The 16,241-nt window shown below is 55.2% G+C and overlaps 1 protein-coding gene across 5 annotated transcripts in view; it reads right to left on the bottom strand.

Annotated features, from left to right (window-relative positions):
• TBC1D17 (TBC1 domain family member 17) overlaps positions 1–16,241 on the bottom strand; it is a 56,212-nt gene that overhangs the window by 26,643 nt on the left and 13,328 nt on the right. For 4 of the 5 annotated variants that reach the window (XM_086871610.1, XM_086871612.1, XM_086871611.1 and 1 more), the window contains exons 5-9: positions 15,326–15,509; positions 10,317–10,398; positions 6,841–6,951; positions 4,210–4,317; positions 1,966–2,087 (exon numbers count right to left, since the gene is read on the bottom strand). In XM_086871610.1, the coding sequence (XP_086727736.1) occupies positions 1,966–2,087; positions 4,210–4,317; positions 6,841–6,951; positions 10,317–10,398; positions 15,326–15,509 (607 nt within the window). Of the gene's footprint in view, positions 1–1,965; positions 2,088–4,209; positions 4,318–6,840; positions 6,952–10,316; positions 10,399–15,325; positions 15,510–16,241 lie in introns of those variants that run through there. The other variant, XM_086871613.1, reaches the window with a different exon arrangement.

Genomic DNA, 16,241 nt, shown 5'->3' with positions numbered 1-16,241 from the left:
CAAAAACGCCCTTTAGGACCCCCAAAATCACCCCAACCCCCCCCAAACCCCTCCCAAACCCCCCTTAGGACCCCCCAAACCCTCCCAAAATCACCCCAAACCCCCCCAGACCCGCTTTAGGACCCCCCAAAATCACCCCAACCCCCCCCCAAATCTCCCCACCCCCCTTTAAGACCCCCCAAACCCTCCCACAATCACCCCAAACCCCCCCAAATCCCCCTTTAGGACCCCCCAAACCCTCCCAAAACCTCCCCAAAACCCCCGAAAATCACCCCAAATCCTCCCTTAGGACCCCCCAACCCCCCCCAAACCCCCTTTAGGACCCCCCAAAATCACCCCAACCCCCCCCCAAATCTCCCCAAACCCCCCTTTAGGACCCCCCAAACCCTCCCAAAATCACCCCAAAACCCCCCAAAATCACCCCAAACCCCCCTTAGGACCCCCAAAACCCCCCAAATCCTCCCTTAGGACCCCCCAAACCCCCCCCCGCCCCCCCAAACCCCCTTTAAGACCCCCCAACCCCCTTAGGACCCCCCAAACCCTCCCAAAATCACCCCAAACCCCCCCAAACCCCTTTTAGGACCCCCCAAAATCACCCTTAGGACCCCCCAAAAACTTCCCAAAACCCATTTAGGACCCCCCAAACCCCCCAAATCCTCCCATAGGACCCCCCAAACCCTCCCAAAATCACCCCAAACCCCCCCAGACCCCTTTTAGGACCCCCCAACCCCCCAAAAACCTCCCCAAACCCTCCTTAGGACCCCCCAAAACGCCCTTAGGACCCCCCCAAATCCCCCCAAAACCTCCCCAAAACCCCCCAAAATCACCCCAAATCCTCCTTAGGACCCCCCAAATCTCCCCAAACCCCCTTTAGGACCCCCCAAACCCTCCCAAAATCACCCCAATCCCCCCCCAAACCCCTTTTAGGACCCCCCAAACCCCCCTCAAACCCCCCTTAGGACCCCCCAAAATCACCCCAACCCCCCCCAAATCTCCCCACCCCCCCTTTAGGACCCCCCAAAACCATTTAGGACCCCCCAAACCCCCCTTAGGACCCCCCAAATCCCCCTTAGGACCCCCCAACCCCCCTCAAACCCCCCTTAGGACCCCCCAAAATCACCCCAACCCCCCCCAAATCTCCCCTCCCCCCTTCAGGACCCCCCAAACCCTCCCAAAATCACCCCAAACCCCCCCAGACCCCCTTTAGGACCCCCCAACCCCCCAAAAACCTCCCCAAACCCTCCTTAGGACCCTCCAAAACCCCCTTAGGACCCCCCCAAATCCCCCCAAAACCTCCCCAAAACCCCCCAAAATCACCCCAAATCCTCCCTTAGGACCCCCCAACCCCCCCCAAACCCCCTTTAGGACCCCCCAAAATCACCCCAACCCCCCCCCAAATCTCCCCAAACCCCCCTTTAGGACCCCCCAAACTCCCCCCAGACCCCCAAACCCCCCTTAGGACCCCCCAAATCTCCCCAAACCCCCTTTAGGACCCCCCAAAACCATTTAGGACCCCCCACCCCCCAAACCCCTCCCAAACCCCCTTTAGGACCCCCCAAACCCCCCTTAGGACCCCCAAACCCCCCTCAAACCCCCCTTAGGACCCCCCAAAATCACCCCAACCCCCCCCAAATCTCCCCACCCCCCCTTTAGGACCCCCCAAAACCATTTAGGACCCCCCAAATCCCCCTTAGGACCCCCCAAACCCCCCTTAGGACCCCCCAAACCCCCCTCAAACCCCCCTTAGGACCCCCCAAAATCACCCCAACCCCCCCCCAAATCTCCCCAAACCCCCCTTAGGACCCCCCAAAACCATTTAGGACCCCCCAAACCCCCCTTAGGACCCCCAAACCCCCCCCAAACCCCCCTTAGGACCCCCCAAAATCACCCCAACCCCCCCCCAAATCTCCCCTCCCCCCTTTAAGACCCCCCCCAACCCCTCCCCCCCCCCCTTCCCCCGCTGACCTTTGACCCCCGGGGGTCCCCGGGGCGATTTGGGGGCTCCCCGGGGGTCTCTGGGGGTCCCCCCCCGGTTCCAGCCCCAGCAGGAGCCGCCAGCCCCGAGCCCGAACCTCGGCGCTCAAACCCTGGCACGGACGGACGGACAGACGGACGGACGGACAGACGGACAGAGGGGAGATTGGGGGGGGATTTTTGGGGAGATTTTGGGGGGATTTTGGGATTTTGGGGGGATTTGGGGGGATTTTGGGGACATTTGAGGTCATTTGGGGGAGATTTTGGGGATTTTTGGGGAGATTTGGGGGTATTTGGGGGGAAATTTAGGGGATTTGGGAGGATTTTGGGGGATTTGGGGGGATTTTGGGGAGATTTGGGGGGATTTGGGGCAGTTTTGGGGGGATTTGGGGGATTTTGGGAGGATTTGGGGAGATTTTGGGGAGATTTGGGGGGAAATTTGGGGACATTTGAGGTCATTTGGGGGAGATTTTGGGGAGATTTGGGGGGATTTTGAGGGATTTTGGGGAGATTTGGGGGGATTTTGGGGGATTTTTTGGGAGATTTGGGGATTTTGGGGAGATTTGGGGGGATTTTGGGGGATTTTGGGGGATTTTGGGGAGATTTGGGGAGATTTGGGGAGATTTGGGGAGATTTTGGGGGATTTTGGGGGATTTTGGGGAGATTTGGGTGGATTTGGGGGGGGATTTGGGGGGATTTTGGGGACATTTGAGGTCATTTGGGGGAGATTTTGGGGATTTTTGGGGATTTTTGGGGAGATTCGGGGGATTTTTGGGGAGATTTTGGGGATTTGGGGGGAAATTTAAGGGATTTGGGGGATTTTGGGGGATTTTTGGGGATTTTTGGGGGATTTGGGGAGATTTGGGGGAGATTTTGGGAGATTTGGGGGATTTTGGGGAGATTTGGGGGATTTGGGGCAGTTTTGGGGGGATTTTTGGGGAGATTTGGGGGAGATTTTGGGGGAAATTTAGGGGATTTGGGGGGATTTTGGGGGATTTTGGGGAGATTTGGGGGGATTTTGGGGAGATTTGGGGGGATTTTGGGGGATTTTGGGGAGATTTGGGCAGATTTTGGGGAGATTTGGGGGGATTTTGAGGGAGATTTGGGGGATTTTTGGGGAGATTTGGGGAGATTTGGGGAGATTTGGGGAGATTTGGGAGATTTGGGGGATTTGGGGCAGTTTTGGGGGGATTTTGTGGGATTTTGGGGAGATTTGGGGGAGATTTGGGGGGATTTTGGGGGCTTTGGGGACATTTGAGGTCATTTGGGGGAGATTTGGGGGATTTTTGGGGATTTTTGGGGAGATTTGGGGGGATTTTGAGGAATTTTGGGGGAGATTTGGGAGATTTGGGGGATTTGGGGCAGTTTTGGGGGGATTTTGGGGGATTTTGGGAGGATTTTGGAGGATTTTGGGGGAGATTTGGGGGGATTTTGGGGAGATTTGGGAGGATTTGGGGGGATTTTGGGGGAGATTTGGGGGATTTGGGGGGAAATCTGGGGGATTTGGGATTTAGGGGGATTTTGGGGAGATTTGCGGGGATTTTGGGCACATTTGAGGTCATTTGGGGGAGATTTGGGGGGATTTTCGGGGATTTTTGGGGATTTTGGGGATTTTGGGGAGATTTGGGGATTTTTGGGGAGATTTGGGGGGATTTTGGGGACATTTGAGGTCATTTGGGGAAGATTTTGGGGATTTTGGGGGATTTTGGGGAGATTTGGGGAGATTTGGGGGGAAATTTGGTGACATTTGAGGTCATTTGGGGGGATTTTGGGGGAAATTTAGGGGATTTGGGGGGATTTTGGGAGATTTGGGGGGATTTTGGGGATTTTGGGGGATTTAGGGGGAGATTTGGGAGATTTAGGGGGAGATTTGGGGATTTTGGGGAGATTTGGGAGATTTTGGGGGAGATTTGGGGGGATTTTGGGGAGATTTAGGGGAGATTTGGGGGGATTTTGGGGAAATTTGGGAGATTTTGGGGACATTTTGGGGACATTTTGGGGATTTTAGGGGATTTTGGGGGAGATTTGGGGGGATTTTGGGGGAGATTTGGGGGATTTTGGGGGATTTTGGGGATCTGGAGATCATTTCGGGGACATTCTGGGGACATTCTGGGGACATTTCGGGAATATTTGGGGACATTTGGGGTGGCTGAGAGGGTTTGGGGTCAATTTTGGGGTCCCACCCCTGGCCACGCCCACCCGAGGCCACGCCCACCACAAAGCCCCGCCCCTCACCCCGCGGAAGATTCGCTCCCGCAGCACTTCCGGGTCCAGGCCACGCCCCCATTCCGCGCCAGCCAATGGCGGGCCCCGAACCGGAGAGGGGCGGGGTCCCAGCGTCACCTGAAAGAGGTGGGGTCGATCAAGCCACGCCCTCACTGAAACCCCGCCCCCAAGTACCGCGAGATCTCCGAAATCTCCTCAAAACTTCCCCAAATTCCCCCAAACCGCCCAAAAACTGCCCCAAATCCCCCCAAAATCTCCTTCAAAACCCCCAAAATCTCCTCAAAACCTCCCCAAAACTGCTCAAAATCCCCCCAAAACCGCCCGAAAACCCCCCTAAACCTCCCCAAAACTGCCCCAAATTTCCCTTAAAACCCCCAAAATATCCCCAAACCTCACCAAAACTGCCCAAAAACCCCCAAAACCTCCCCAAAACCTCCCCAAATTTCCCTCAAAACCCCCAAAATTCCCCCAAATCCCCTTCAAAACCCCCAAAACCTCCCCAGATCCCCCAAAATCCCTTAAAATCCCCCCCAAAACTGCCCCAAATCCCCCCAAAATCCCCTTCAAAACCCCCAAAACCTCCCCAAATCCCCCCAAAATCCCCCAAAATCCTCCCAAACCTCCCCAAAACTGCCCAAAATCCCCCAAAATCCCCCCAAACCTCCCCAAATCCCCCCAAACCTCCCCAAAACTGCCCCAAATCCCCCCAAAATCCCTTAAAATCCCCCCCAAAACTGCCCAAAATCCCCCCAAATCCTCCCAAACCTCCCCAAAACTGCCCAAAATGCCCCAAAATCCCCCCAAACCTCCCCTAAATCCCCCAAACCTCCCCAAAACTGCCCAAAATCCCCCCAAAATCCCCCCAAACCTCCCCAAAACTGCCCAAAATCCCCCAAAATACCTTAAAATCCCCCCCAAAACTGCCCAAAATCCCCCCAAATCCTCCCAAACCTCCCCAAAACCGCCCCAAATCCCCCAAAATCCCCTTCAAAGCCCCCAAAACCTCCCCAGATCTCCCAAAATCCTCCCAACCCCCCCAAAACTGCCCCAAATCCCCCAAAATCCCCTTCAAAACCCCCAAAACCTCCCCAAACCTCCCCAAAATCCCCCCAAACCTCCCCAAAACTGCCCCAAATCCCCCCAAAATCCCCTTCTAAACCCCAAAACTTCCCCAAATCCCCCCAAAATCCCCCAAAATCCTCCCAAACCCCCCAAAACTGCCCAAAATCCCCCAAAATCCTCCCAAACCTCCCCAAAACTGCCCAAAATCGCCCAAAATCCCCCCAAACCTCCCCAAATCCCCCCAAAATCCCCTTCAAAGCCCCCAAAACTGCCCCAAATCCCCCAAAATCCCCTTCAAAACCCCCAAAACTTCCCCAAATCCCCCCAAAATCCCCCCAAATCCTCCCAACCCCCCCAAAACTGCCCCAAATCCCCCCAAAATTCCCCCAAACCCCCCCAAAACTGCCCCAAATTTCCCTCAAAACCCCCAAAATTCCCCCAAATCCCCTTCAAAACCCCCAAATCCCCCCAAATCCCCCCAAAACCCCCCAAAACTGCCCCAAATCCTCCAAAACCCTCCCAAATTGCCTCAAAACCGCCCAAAATCCCCCAAAACCTCCTAAAAATCCTCCCAAACCCCCCCAAAACTGCCACAAATCCCCCCAAAATCCCCTTCAAAACCCCCAAAACCTCCCCAAATCCCCCAAAATCCCTTAAAATCCCCCCAAAACTGCCCAAAATCCCCCAAAATCCTCCCAAAACCTCCCCAAATCCCCCCAAAATCCTCCCAACCCCCCCAAAACTGCCCCAAATCCCCCAAAATCCCCCCAAACCTCCCCAAATCCCCCCAAAATCCCCTTCAAAGCCCCCAAAACTGCCCCAAATCCCTTAAAATCCCCCCAAAACTGCCACAAATCCCCCCAAAATCCCCTTCAAAACCCCCAAAACCTCCCCAAATCCCCCAAAATCCCCCAAAATCCTCCCAACCCCCCCCAAAACTGCCCCAAATCCCCCAAAATCCTCCCAAACCTCCCCAAAACTGCCCAAAATCCCCCAAAATCCCCCCAAACCTCCCCAAATCCCCCCAAAATCCCCTTCAAAGCCCCCAAAACTGCCCCAAATCCCCCAAAATCCTCCCAAACCTCCCCTAAATCCCCCCAAACCTCCCCAAAACTGCCCAAAATCCCCCAAAATCCCCTTCAAAACCCCCAAAATCCCCCCAAACCTCCCCAAAACTGCCCAAAATCCCCCCAAAACCCCCCTAAACCTCCCCAAAACTGCCCCAAATCCCCCCAAAATCCCCCAAATCCCCCTCAAACCCCCCCAAACCTCCCCAAAACTGCCCAAAATCCCCCCAAAACCCCCCTAAACCTCCCCAAAACTGCCCCAAATTTCCCTCAAAACCCCCAAAATATCCCCAAACCTCCCCAAACCTCCCCAAAACTGCCCCAAATCCCCCCAAAATCCCCCAAATCCCCCCAAACCTCCCCAAAATCCCCCCAAATCCCCCAAAATTCCTTAAAATCCCCCCCAACCCCCCCCCTGCGGCCCCACCCCTTTAAGCCCCGCCCCCTCCGGTCCCTCCCCGTTAAGCTCCGCCCCCTTTAAGCCCCTCCCCTTTAAGCCCCGCCCACTCACGCAGGTGAGGACCTCGAAGGGGGGCTCGGGCTCGGGGGTCTCCCCCCGGGGCCCCCCCAAAAGGCGGCTGAGCCCCCCCAGGGTGGCGGCGTAGGGACCCTGCAGCAGCCGCTGGGGAGATTTGGGGGGTCAGGGACCCCAAAAACAGCCCCGGGACCCCCAAAAATCATCCTGGGACCCCCAAAAACAGCCCCGGGACCCCCAAAAATACACCCGGGACCCCCGTAAACACCCCCGGGACCCCCAAAAACAGCCCTGGGAACCCCGAAAACAGCCCCGGGACCCCCAAAAACGGCCCCGGGACCCCCGAAATCATCTCGGGACCCCCAAAAATCATCTCGGGACCCCAAAAAATCATCCTGGGACCCCCAAAAACAGCCCTGGGACCCCCGAAAACACCCCCGGGACCCCCAAAAATCGCCCTGGGACCCCCGAAAATCATCCTGGGACACCAAAAACAGCCCCGGGACCCCCAAAAATCAACTCGGGACCCCCAAAAGTCATCTCGGGACCCCCAAAAACACCCCCGGGACCCCCAAAAACAGCCCTGGGACCCCCAAAAACACCCCCGGGACCCCCAAAAATCACCCCGGGACCCCCGAAAATCATCTCGGGACCCCCAAAAACACCCTGGGACCCCCAAAAACAGCCCCGGGACCCCCAAAAACAGCCCCGGGACCCCCAAAAATCATCCTGGGACCCCCAAAATCAACACCGGGACCCCCAAAAACACCCCGGGACCCCCAAAAATCATATCGGGACCCCCAAAAACAGCCCCGGGACCCCCAAAAACACCCTGGGACCCCCGAAAATCATCCTGGGACCCCCAAAAACACCCCCGGGACCCCCAAAAACACCCCCGGGACCCCCAAAAACACCCCCGGGACCCCCGAAAATCACCCTGGGACCCCCAAAAACACCCCCGGGAACCCCGAAAATCATCTCGGGACCCCCAAAAACATCCCCGGGACCCCCAAAAACACCCCCGGGACCCCCAAAAACAGCCCTGGGACCCCCAAAAACAGCCCTGGGACCCCCAAAAATCACCCTGGGACCCCCAAAAACAGCCCCGGGACCCCCAAAAACAGCCCCGGGACCCCCAAAAATCATCCTGGGACCCCCAAAATCAACACCGGGACCCCCAAAAACAGCCCCGGGACCCCCAAAAACACCCCCGGGACCCCCAAAAACACCCCCGGGACCCCCAAAAACAGCCCTGGGACCCCCAAAAATCATCCTGGGACCCCCAAAAACAGCCCCGGGAACCCCAAAAACACCCCCGGGACCCCCAAAAATCACCCTGGGACCCCCAAAAACACCCCCGGGAACCCCGAAAATCATCTCGGGACCCCCAAAAGTCATCTCGGGACCCCCAAAAACATCCCCGGGACCCCCAAAAACAGCCCTGGGACCCCCAAAAACAGCCCTGGGACCCCCAAAAACAGCCCTGGGACCCCCAAAAAATCATCTCGGGACCCCAAAAACACCCCTGGGACCCCAAAAAACACCCCCGGGACCCCCAAAATCCCCCTCCCCCAAATTTTGGGGACCCCCCCCCCATATTTTGGGGTCTCCCCAAGTTTTGGGGACCCCCCCAAATTTTGGGGACCCCCCTGGATTTGGGACCCCCCCCCCTATTTTAGGGACCCCCCCATATTTTGGGGACCCCCCAAATTTTGGGGAACCCCCCCCCATATTTAGGGACCCTCCCAAATTTTAAGGACCCCCATTTTGGGGTCCCCCCCAAATTTTGGGACCCCCCCCCAAATTTCGGGGTCTCCCCAAGTTTTGGGGACCCTCCCAGATTTTGGCACCCCCCTCCCCAAATTTTAGGGACCCCCCCCATATTTTGGGGTCCCCCCCGAGTTTTGGAACCCCCCCCCCAATTTTTGGGGTCTCCCGGACTTTTGGGGACCCCCCCCCCCAAATTTTTGGGTCCCTCCCAGATTTTAGGGACCCCTCCCAAATTTTGGGGTCTCCCCGAGTTTTGGGACCCCCCCCCCATATTTAGAGACCACCCCCAAATTTTAGGGACCCCCCCTATTTTGGGACCCCCCCAAATTTTAGGGACGCCCCAATTTTAGGGATCCCCCCCCAAATTTTAGGGACCCTCCCGGATTTAGGGACCCCCCCCAAATTTTAGGGACCCCCCCCTATTTTGGGATCTCCCGGATTTTGGGACCCCCCCCAAATTTTAGGGACCCCCCAATTTTGGGACCCCCCCCATATTTAGAGACCCCCCCCATATTTTAGGGACCACCCCCAAATTTTAGGGACCCCCCCTATTTTGGGATCTCCCGGATTTTGGGACCCCCCCCATATTTAGAGACCCCCCCCATATTTTTGGGTCCCTCCCCCCAAATTTTGGGACCCCCCCCAAATTTTGGGACCCCCCCCAAATTTTAGGAACCCCCCCCCCCTATTTTGGGATCTCCCGGATTTTGGGACCCCCCCCCAAATTTTAGGGACCACCCCCCAAATTTAGGGACCACCCCAAATTTAAGGGACGCCCCAATTTTAGGGATCCCCCCCCAAATTTTAGGGATCCCCCCCCAAATTTTAGGGACCCTCCCGGATTTAGGGACCCCCCCCAAATTTTAGGGACCCCCCCCTATTTTGGGGTCTCCCGGATTTTGGGACCCCCCCCAAATTTTAGGGACCCCCCAATTTTGGGACCCCCCCCATATTTAGAGACCCCCCCCATATTTTAGGGACCACCCCCAAATTTTAGGGACCCCCCCCCTATTTTGGGATCTCCCGGATTTTGGGACCCCCCCCCAAATTTTAGGGACCCCCCCCATATTTTGGGGTCCCCCCCGAGTTTTGGAACCCCCCCCCCAATTTTTGGGGTCTCCCGGACTTTTGGGGACCCCCCCCCCCAAATTTTTGGGTCCCTCCCAGATTTTAGGGACCACCCCCAAATTTTGGGGTCTCCCCGAGTTTTGGGACCCCCCCCCCATATTTAGAGACCACCCCCAAATTTTAGGGACCCCCCCTATTTTGGGACCCCCCCCAAATTTTAGGGACGCCCCAATTTTAGGGATCCCCCCCCAAATTTTAGGGACCCTCTCGGATTTAGGGACCCCCCCCAAATTTTAGGGACCCCCCCCCCTATTTTGGGATCTCCCGGATTTTGGGACCCCCCCCCGAATTTTGGGGTCCCCCCCATATTTAGGGACCACCCCCCATATTTTGGGGTCCCTCCCCCCATCTTTGGGGACCCTCCCAAATTTTAGGGACCCCCACAAATTTTAGGGACCCCCCCCAAATTTTAGGGACCCCCCCCCCAAATTTTGGAGACACCCCCCCCCCATATTTTTGGGTCCCTCCCCCCAAATTTTAGGGACCACCCCCCATATTTTAGGGACCACCCCCCATATTTTGGGGTCCCTCCCCCCATCTTCGGGGACCCTCCCGGATTTTGGGACCCCCCCCAAATTTTGGGGACCCCCCCCCAAATTTTGGGGTTCACTCACGGTGACCAGGCCGGGCTCGGGGGGGGTCTCGGGGGGGTCCTCGGGGGTCGCCAGGAGCAGCAGCCGGGGGTCCCCGGGACACCTGCGGGGAATTTGGGGAGGGGGCTCCCGAAATTGGGGAGGGGACCCCAAAATTCGGGGAGGGGGACCCCAAAATTCGGGGGGGGACCCCAAAATTTGGGGAGGGGTCTCGAAATTTTAGGGTGGGGGGCACTGGAATTTGGGGAGGGGTCTCAAGGGATATTTTGGGGGGGAAAAATTTGGGGAGGGGTCTCTGGGATTTTGGGGTGGGGAATTTGGGGAGGGGTCTCCCAAAATCTGGGGAGGGGTCTCGAAATTTTGGGGTGGGGGCGCCAGGATTTGGGGTGGGGGAAATTTGGGGAGGGGTCTCTGGGATTTTGGGGGGATTTTTGGGGAGGGGTCTCAGGAATTTGGGGAGGGGTCTCTGGGATTTTGGGGGGGATTTTTGGGGAGGGGGCTCCCAAAATTCGGGGGGAGGGGACCCCAAAATTCAGGGAGGGGTCTCGAAATTTGGGGGGCGAAAATTCGGGGAGGGGTCTCTGGGATTTTGAGGGGGGGCAGAATTTGGGGAGGGGGCTCCCAAAATTGGGGAGGGGGCTCCCGAAATTGGGGAGGGGGCTCCCAAAATTCCTGGGAGGGACCCCAAAATTCGGGGGGGGGACCCCAAAATTCGGGGAGGGGTCTCGAAATTTTGGGGTGGGGGCGCCAGGATTTGGGGTGGGAGGAATTTGGGGAGGGGTCTCTGGGATTTTGGGGAGGGGTCCCCGGGACACCTGTGGGGAATTTGGGGAGGGGGCTCCCGAAATTGGGGAGGGGGACCCCAAAATTCGGGGGGGACACCCCAAAATTCGGGGGGGGGTCTCAAAATTTTGGGGTGGGGGTCCCTGGAATTTGGGGAGGGGTCTCTGGGATTTTGGGGGGGATTTTTGGGGAGGGGGCTCCCAAAATTCGGGGGGGGGACCCCAAAATTCGGGTGGGGGACCCCAAAATTCGGGGAGGGGTCTCTGGGATTTTGGGGGGGGGCAGAATTTGGGGAGGGGGCTCCCAAAATTGGGGAGGGGGCTCCCAAAATTCGGGGGGGGGGCCCCAAAATTTGGGGAGGGGTCTCGAAATTTTGGGGTGGGGGGCACTGGAATTTGGGGAGGGGTCTCAAGGGAGATTTTGGGGTGGGGGAATTTGGGGAGGGGTCTCAGGAATTTGGGGAGGGGTCCCCGGGACACCTGCAGGGAATTTGGGGAGGGGGCTCCCGAAATTGGGGAGGGGGCTCCCAAAATTCGGGGGGGGGCCCCAAAATTCGGGGAGGGGTCTCGAAATTTTGGGGTGGGGGCGCCAGGATTTGGGGTGGGGGAAATTTGGGGAGGGGTCTCTGGGATTTTGGGGGGATTTTTGGGGAGGGGTCTCAGGAATTTGGGGAGGGGTCTCTGGGACACCTGCAGGGAATTTGGGGAGGGGGCTCCCGAAATTGGGGAGGGGGCTCCCAAAATTCGGGGGGGGGACCCCAAAATTCGGGGAGGGGTCTCGAAATTTTGGGGTGGGGGGCACTGGAATTTGGGGAGGGGTCTCTGGGATTTGGGGAGGGGTCTCCGGGATTTAGGGTGTTTTTGGGGTGTTTTTTGGGCTGTTTTGGGTGTTTTTGGGGTGTTTTTTGGGCTGTTTTGGGGGTGTTTTTGGGGAGGGGTCTCAGTGCTATTTTTGGTGGTTTTGGGGGTGTTTTTGGGCTGTTTTCAGGGTGTTTCGGGGGTGTTTTCTGGGTGTTTTCGGGCTGTTTTGGGGCTGTTTTTGAGGTGTTTTTGGGGTGTCTTTGGGGAGAGGTCTGAGGTAATTCTGGGCTGTTTTCGGGCTGTTTTTTGGGGTGTTTTGGGCTGTTTTCGGGGTGTTTTTTGGGGTGTTTTCAGGGTGTTTTCAGGGTGTTTTGGGCTGTTTTTGGGGGTATTTTTGGGGTGTTTTTGGGGAGGGGTCTCAGGTAATTCTGGGCTGTTTTCAGGGTGTTTTTGGGCTGTTTTCAGGGTGTTTTTTCGGGTGTTTTCGGGGTGTTTTTGGAGTGTTTTTTGGGGTGTTTTTGGGCTGTTTTTGGGGGTATTTTTGGGGTATTTTTGGGGAGGGATCTCAGGTAATTCTGGGGTGTTTTCAGGGTGTTTTTGGGGTGTTTTCCAGGGTGTTTCGGGGGTGTTTTCTGGGTGTTTTGGGGCTGTTTTGGGGCTGTTTTTGGGCTGTTTTTGGGGTGTTTTTGGGGAGAGGTCTGAGGTAATTCTGGGCTGTTTTTTGGGGTGTTTTGGGCTGTTTTCGGGGTGTTTTGGGGTGGTTTTGGGGGTGTTTTCAGGGTGGTTTTTGGACGGTTTTTGGGCTGTTTCAGGCTGGTTTTGGGGTGATTTTGGGCTGTTTTTGGGGTATTTTTGGGGTGTTTTCGGGGCTGTTTTTGGGGCTGTTTTTGGGGTGTTTTCCGGGTGGTTTTTGGACAGTTTTTGGGCTGGTTTTGGCTGTTTTTGGGGTATTTTCGGGCTGTTTTCGGGGTGTTTTGGGGTGTTTCTGGGGGTGTTTTCAGGGTGGTTTTTGGACAGTTTTTGGGCTGTTTCGGGCTGTTTTTTGGGGTGTTTTTCAGGCTGTTTTTGGGCTGGCTTTGGGCTGTTTTTGGGCTGTTTTCGGGGTGTTTTTGGGGGTATTTTCGGGGTGTTTTTGGGGGTATTTTCGGGGTGGTTTTTGGGCTGTTTTGGGCTGGTTTTGGGCTGTTTTTCAGGTGTTTTTGGGCTGGTTTTGGGGCTGTTTTCAGGGTGTTTTAAGGCTGTTTTCGGGGTGTTTTTCGGGCTGTTTTTGGGGCTGTTTTTGGGCTGTTTTCGGGGTGGTTTTGGGCTGTTTTCAGGGTGTTTTTAGGCTGTTTTGGGGGTGTTTTTGGGCTGTTTTTGGGGTGTTTTTGGGGGTATTTTCAGGGTTTATTTGGGCTATTTTCAGGTGTTTTTGGGGTATTTTTGGGGCTGTTTTTCAGGAGTTTTCGGGCTGGTTTTGGGGCTGTTTTTGGGCTGTTTTGGGGGTGGTTTTGGGCTGTTTTGTGCTGTTTTGGGGTGTTTTGGGGCTGGTTTTGGGGTGTTTTTGGGGGTGTTTTCAGGGTGGTTTTTGGAAGGTTTTTGGGCTGTTTCAAGGGTGTTTTTGAGCTGTTTTTGGGGTGTTTTCGGGGTGTTTTTGGGCTGTTTTTGGGGTGTTTTTGGGGGTATTTTCGGGGTGTTTTTGGGCTGTTTTTCAGGCTGTTTTTGGGGTGATTTTGGGCTGTTTTTGGGGTATTTTTGGGCTGGTTTTGGGCTGTTTTTCGGGGTGTTTTGGGGCTGTTTTTGGGCTGTTTTCGGTCTGGTTTTGGGCTGTTTTTCGGGTGGTTTTTGGGGCTGTTTTTGGGCTGGTTTTGGGTGTTTTTGGGCTGTTTTTCGGGTGTTTTTGGGCTGTTTTTGGGGGTATTTTCAGGGTGGTTTTTGGGCTGTTTTTGGGCTGTTTTTCAGGTGTTTTTGGGGTATTTTTGGGGTGTTTTCAGGGTGTTTTCGGGCTGTTTTGGGGGTGTTTCGGGGTGTTTTAGGGTGGTTTTTGGGCTGGTTTTGGGCTGTTTTTCGGGTGGTTTTTGGGGCTGTTTTTGGGCTGTTTTTCGGGTGTTTTCAGGCTGTTTCTGTGGCTGTTTTTGGGCTGTTTTTGGGGCTGTTTTGGGGCTGTTTTTGGGGTGTTTTTGGGGGTATTTTCAGGGTGGTTTTTGGGCTGTTTTTCAGATGTTTTTGGGGTATTTTTCGGGTGTTTTCAGGGTGTTTTTGGGCTGTTTTGGGGGTGTTTTCGGGGTGTTTTGGGGGTGTTTTTTGGGCTGTTTTTGGGCTGTTTTCAGGGTGTTTTTGGGCTGTTTTTGGGGGTATTTTTCGGGTGTTTTTGGGCTGTTTTGGGGCTGTTTTTTGGGTGGTTTTTGGGGTATTTTTGGGGTGTTTTCAGGGTGTTTTCGGGCTGTTTTGGGGCTGTTTTTGGGGCTGTTTTTGGGCTGTTTTCAGGGTGTTTTCGGGCTGTTTTGGGCTGTTTTTCGGGGTGTTTTGGGGCTGTTTTTGGGCTGTTTTCGGTCTGGTTTTGGGCTGTTTTTCGGGTGGTTTTTGGGGCTGTTTTTGGGCTGGTTTTGGGTGTTTTTGGGCTATTTTTCGGGTGTTTTTGGGGTGTTTTTGGGGGTATTTTCAGGGTGGTTTTTGGGCTGTTTTTCAGATGTTTTTGGGGTATTTTTCGGGTGTTTTCAGGGTGTTTTTGGGCTGTTTTGGGGGTGTTTTCGGGGTGTTTTGGGCTGGTTTTGGGGGTGTTTTTGGGGGTGTTTTTGGGGCTGTTTTTGGGGTGGTTTTGGGCTGTTTTCAGGGTGTTTTCAGGGTGTTTTCGGGCTGTTTTTCAGGTGTTTTCAGGGTGTTTTTGGGCTGTTTTTGGGCTGTTTTTGGGGGTATTTTTGGGGTGGTTTTGGGCTGTTTTCGGGGTGTTTTTGGGGGTATTTTCGGGGTGGTTTTTGGGGCTGTTTTTGGGCTGTTTTTCAGATGTTTTTGGGGTATTTTTCGCGTGTTTTCAGGGTGTTTTCGGGCTGTTTTGGGGCTGTTTTTGGGGCTGTTTTTGGGCTGTTTTTCAGGTGTTTTCGGGCTGTTTTGGGGGTGGTTTTGGGCTGTTTTGGGGCTGTTTTTCGGGTGGTTTTTGGGGTATTTTTGGGGTGGTTTTGGGCTGTTTTCAGGGTGTTTTTGGGCTGTTTTGGGGGTGTTTTTGGGGCTGTTTTTGGGCTGTTTTCAGGGTGTTTTTGGGGTATTTTTGGGGTGTTTTTGGGGTGTTTTCGGGCTGTTTTTGGGCTGTTTTTCAGGTGTTTTCGGGCTGTTTTTGGGGGTGTTTTTGGGCTGTTTTTGGGGTATTTTTGGGGTGTTTTCAGGGTATTTTGGGGCTGTTTTTGGGCTGGTTTTGGGCTGTTTTCAGTGTGTTTTTGGGCTGTTTTTGGGGTGTTTCGGGGTGTTACTCACGGGCGCAGGCGGGATCCCAGGACCCTGCGGATTTTCCGGAGCCCCCCCCGGGGGAGGTGCAGGGGGGGAGGGGCGGGACCCCCGTCCCGGGGCAGCAGCAGCAGAAAGGGGGGGCTCAGCCCGGGGGGGCCCCGGCGCAGCCCCAGCAGCTCCCCCAGGGCCAGCGAGAAACCCCCGGCCCAACCTGAGGGAAGGACGGGAAAATGAGGGAAAACGGCAAAAAAACGGGAAAAAACGGCAAAAAAATGGGAAAAAATGGCCCAGAAATGGCAAAAAATGGCAAAAAATGGCCAAAAGTGACCCAAAACCAGCCCAGAAATGGCCCCGGCCCAACCTGAGAGAAGGACGGGAAAATGAGGGAAAATGGCCCAAAAATGGGAAAAAACAGCAAAAGAATGGGAAAAAAAGGCCCAGAAATGGCAAAAAATGGCAAAAAATGGCCCAAAAATGGTGAAAAATGGCCCAGAAATGGCCAGAAATGACCAAAAATGGCAAAAATGGACCCAAAACCAGCTCAGAAATGGCCCAAAGTAGGACAGACGGACATGGACAGACGGAAAGTGAACGGAAACAGCACAAAAATGGGAAAAAATGGCCCAAAAATGGGAAAAAACGGCAAAAAAATGGGAAAAAAGGGCCCAGAAATGGTCCAGAAATGGCCCAAAAATGGCCCAAAAATGGCCAAAAGTGACCCAAAACCAGCCCAGAAATGGCCCCGGCCCAACCTGAGGGAAGGACGGGAAAATGAGGGAAAACGGCAAAAAAATGGGAAAAAACGGCAAAAAAATGGGAAAAAACGGCCCAGAAATGGCAAAAAATGGCAAAAAATGGCAAAAAATGGCCCAAAAATGGCCCAAAAATGGCCAAAAGTGACCCAAAACCAGCCCAGAAATGGCCCCGGCCCAACCTGAGGGAA

This window comes from Cyanistes caeruleus, chromosome 36, assembly GCF_971803275.1.
Source record: "Cyanistes caeruleus chromosome 36, bCyaCae1.hap1.1, whole genome shotgun sequence".
Classification (NCBI taxonomy): Eukaryota; Metazoa; Chordata; class Aves; order Passeriformes; family Paridae; genus Cyanistes; species Cyanistes caeruleus.
Note: the sequence above shows the minus strand (reverse complement) of the source record. Positions and strands in the feature narration are given on the sequence as shown.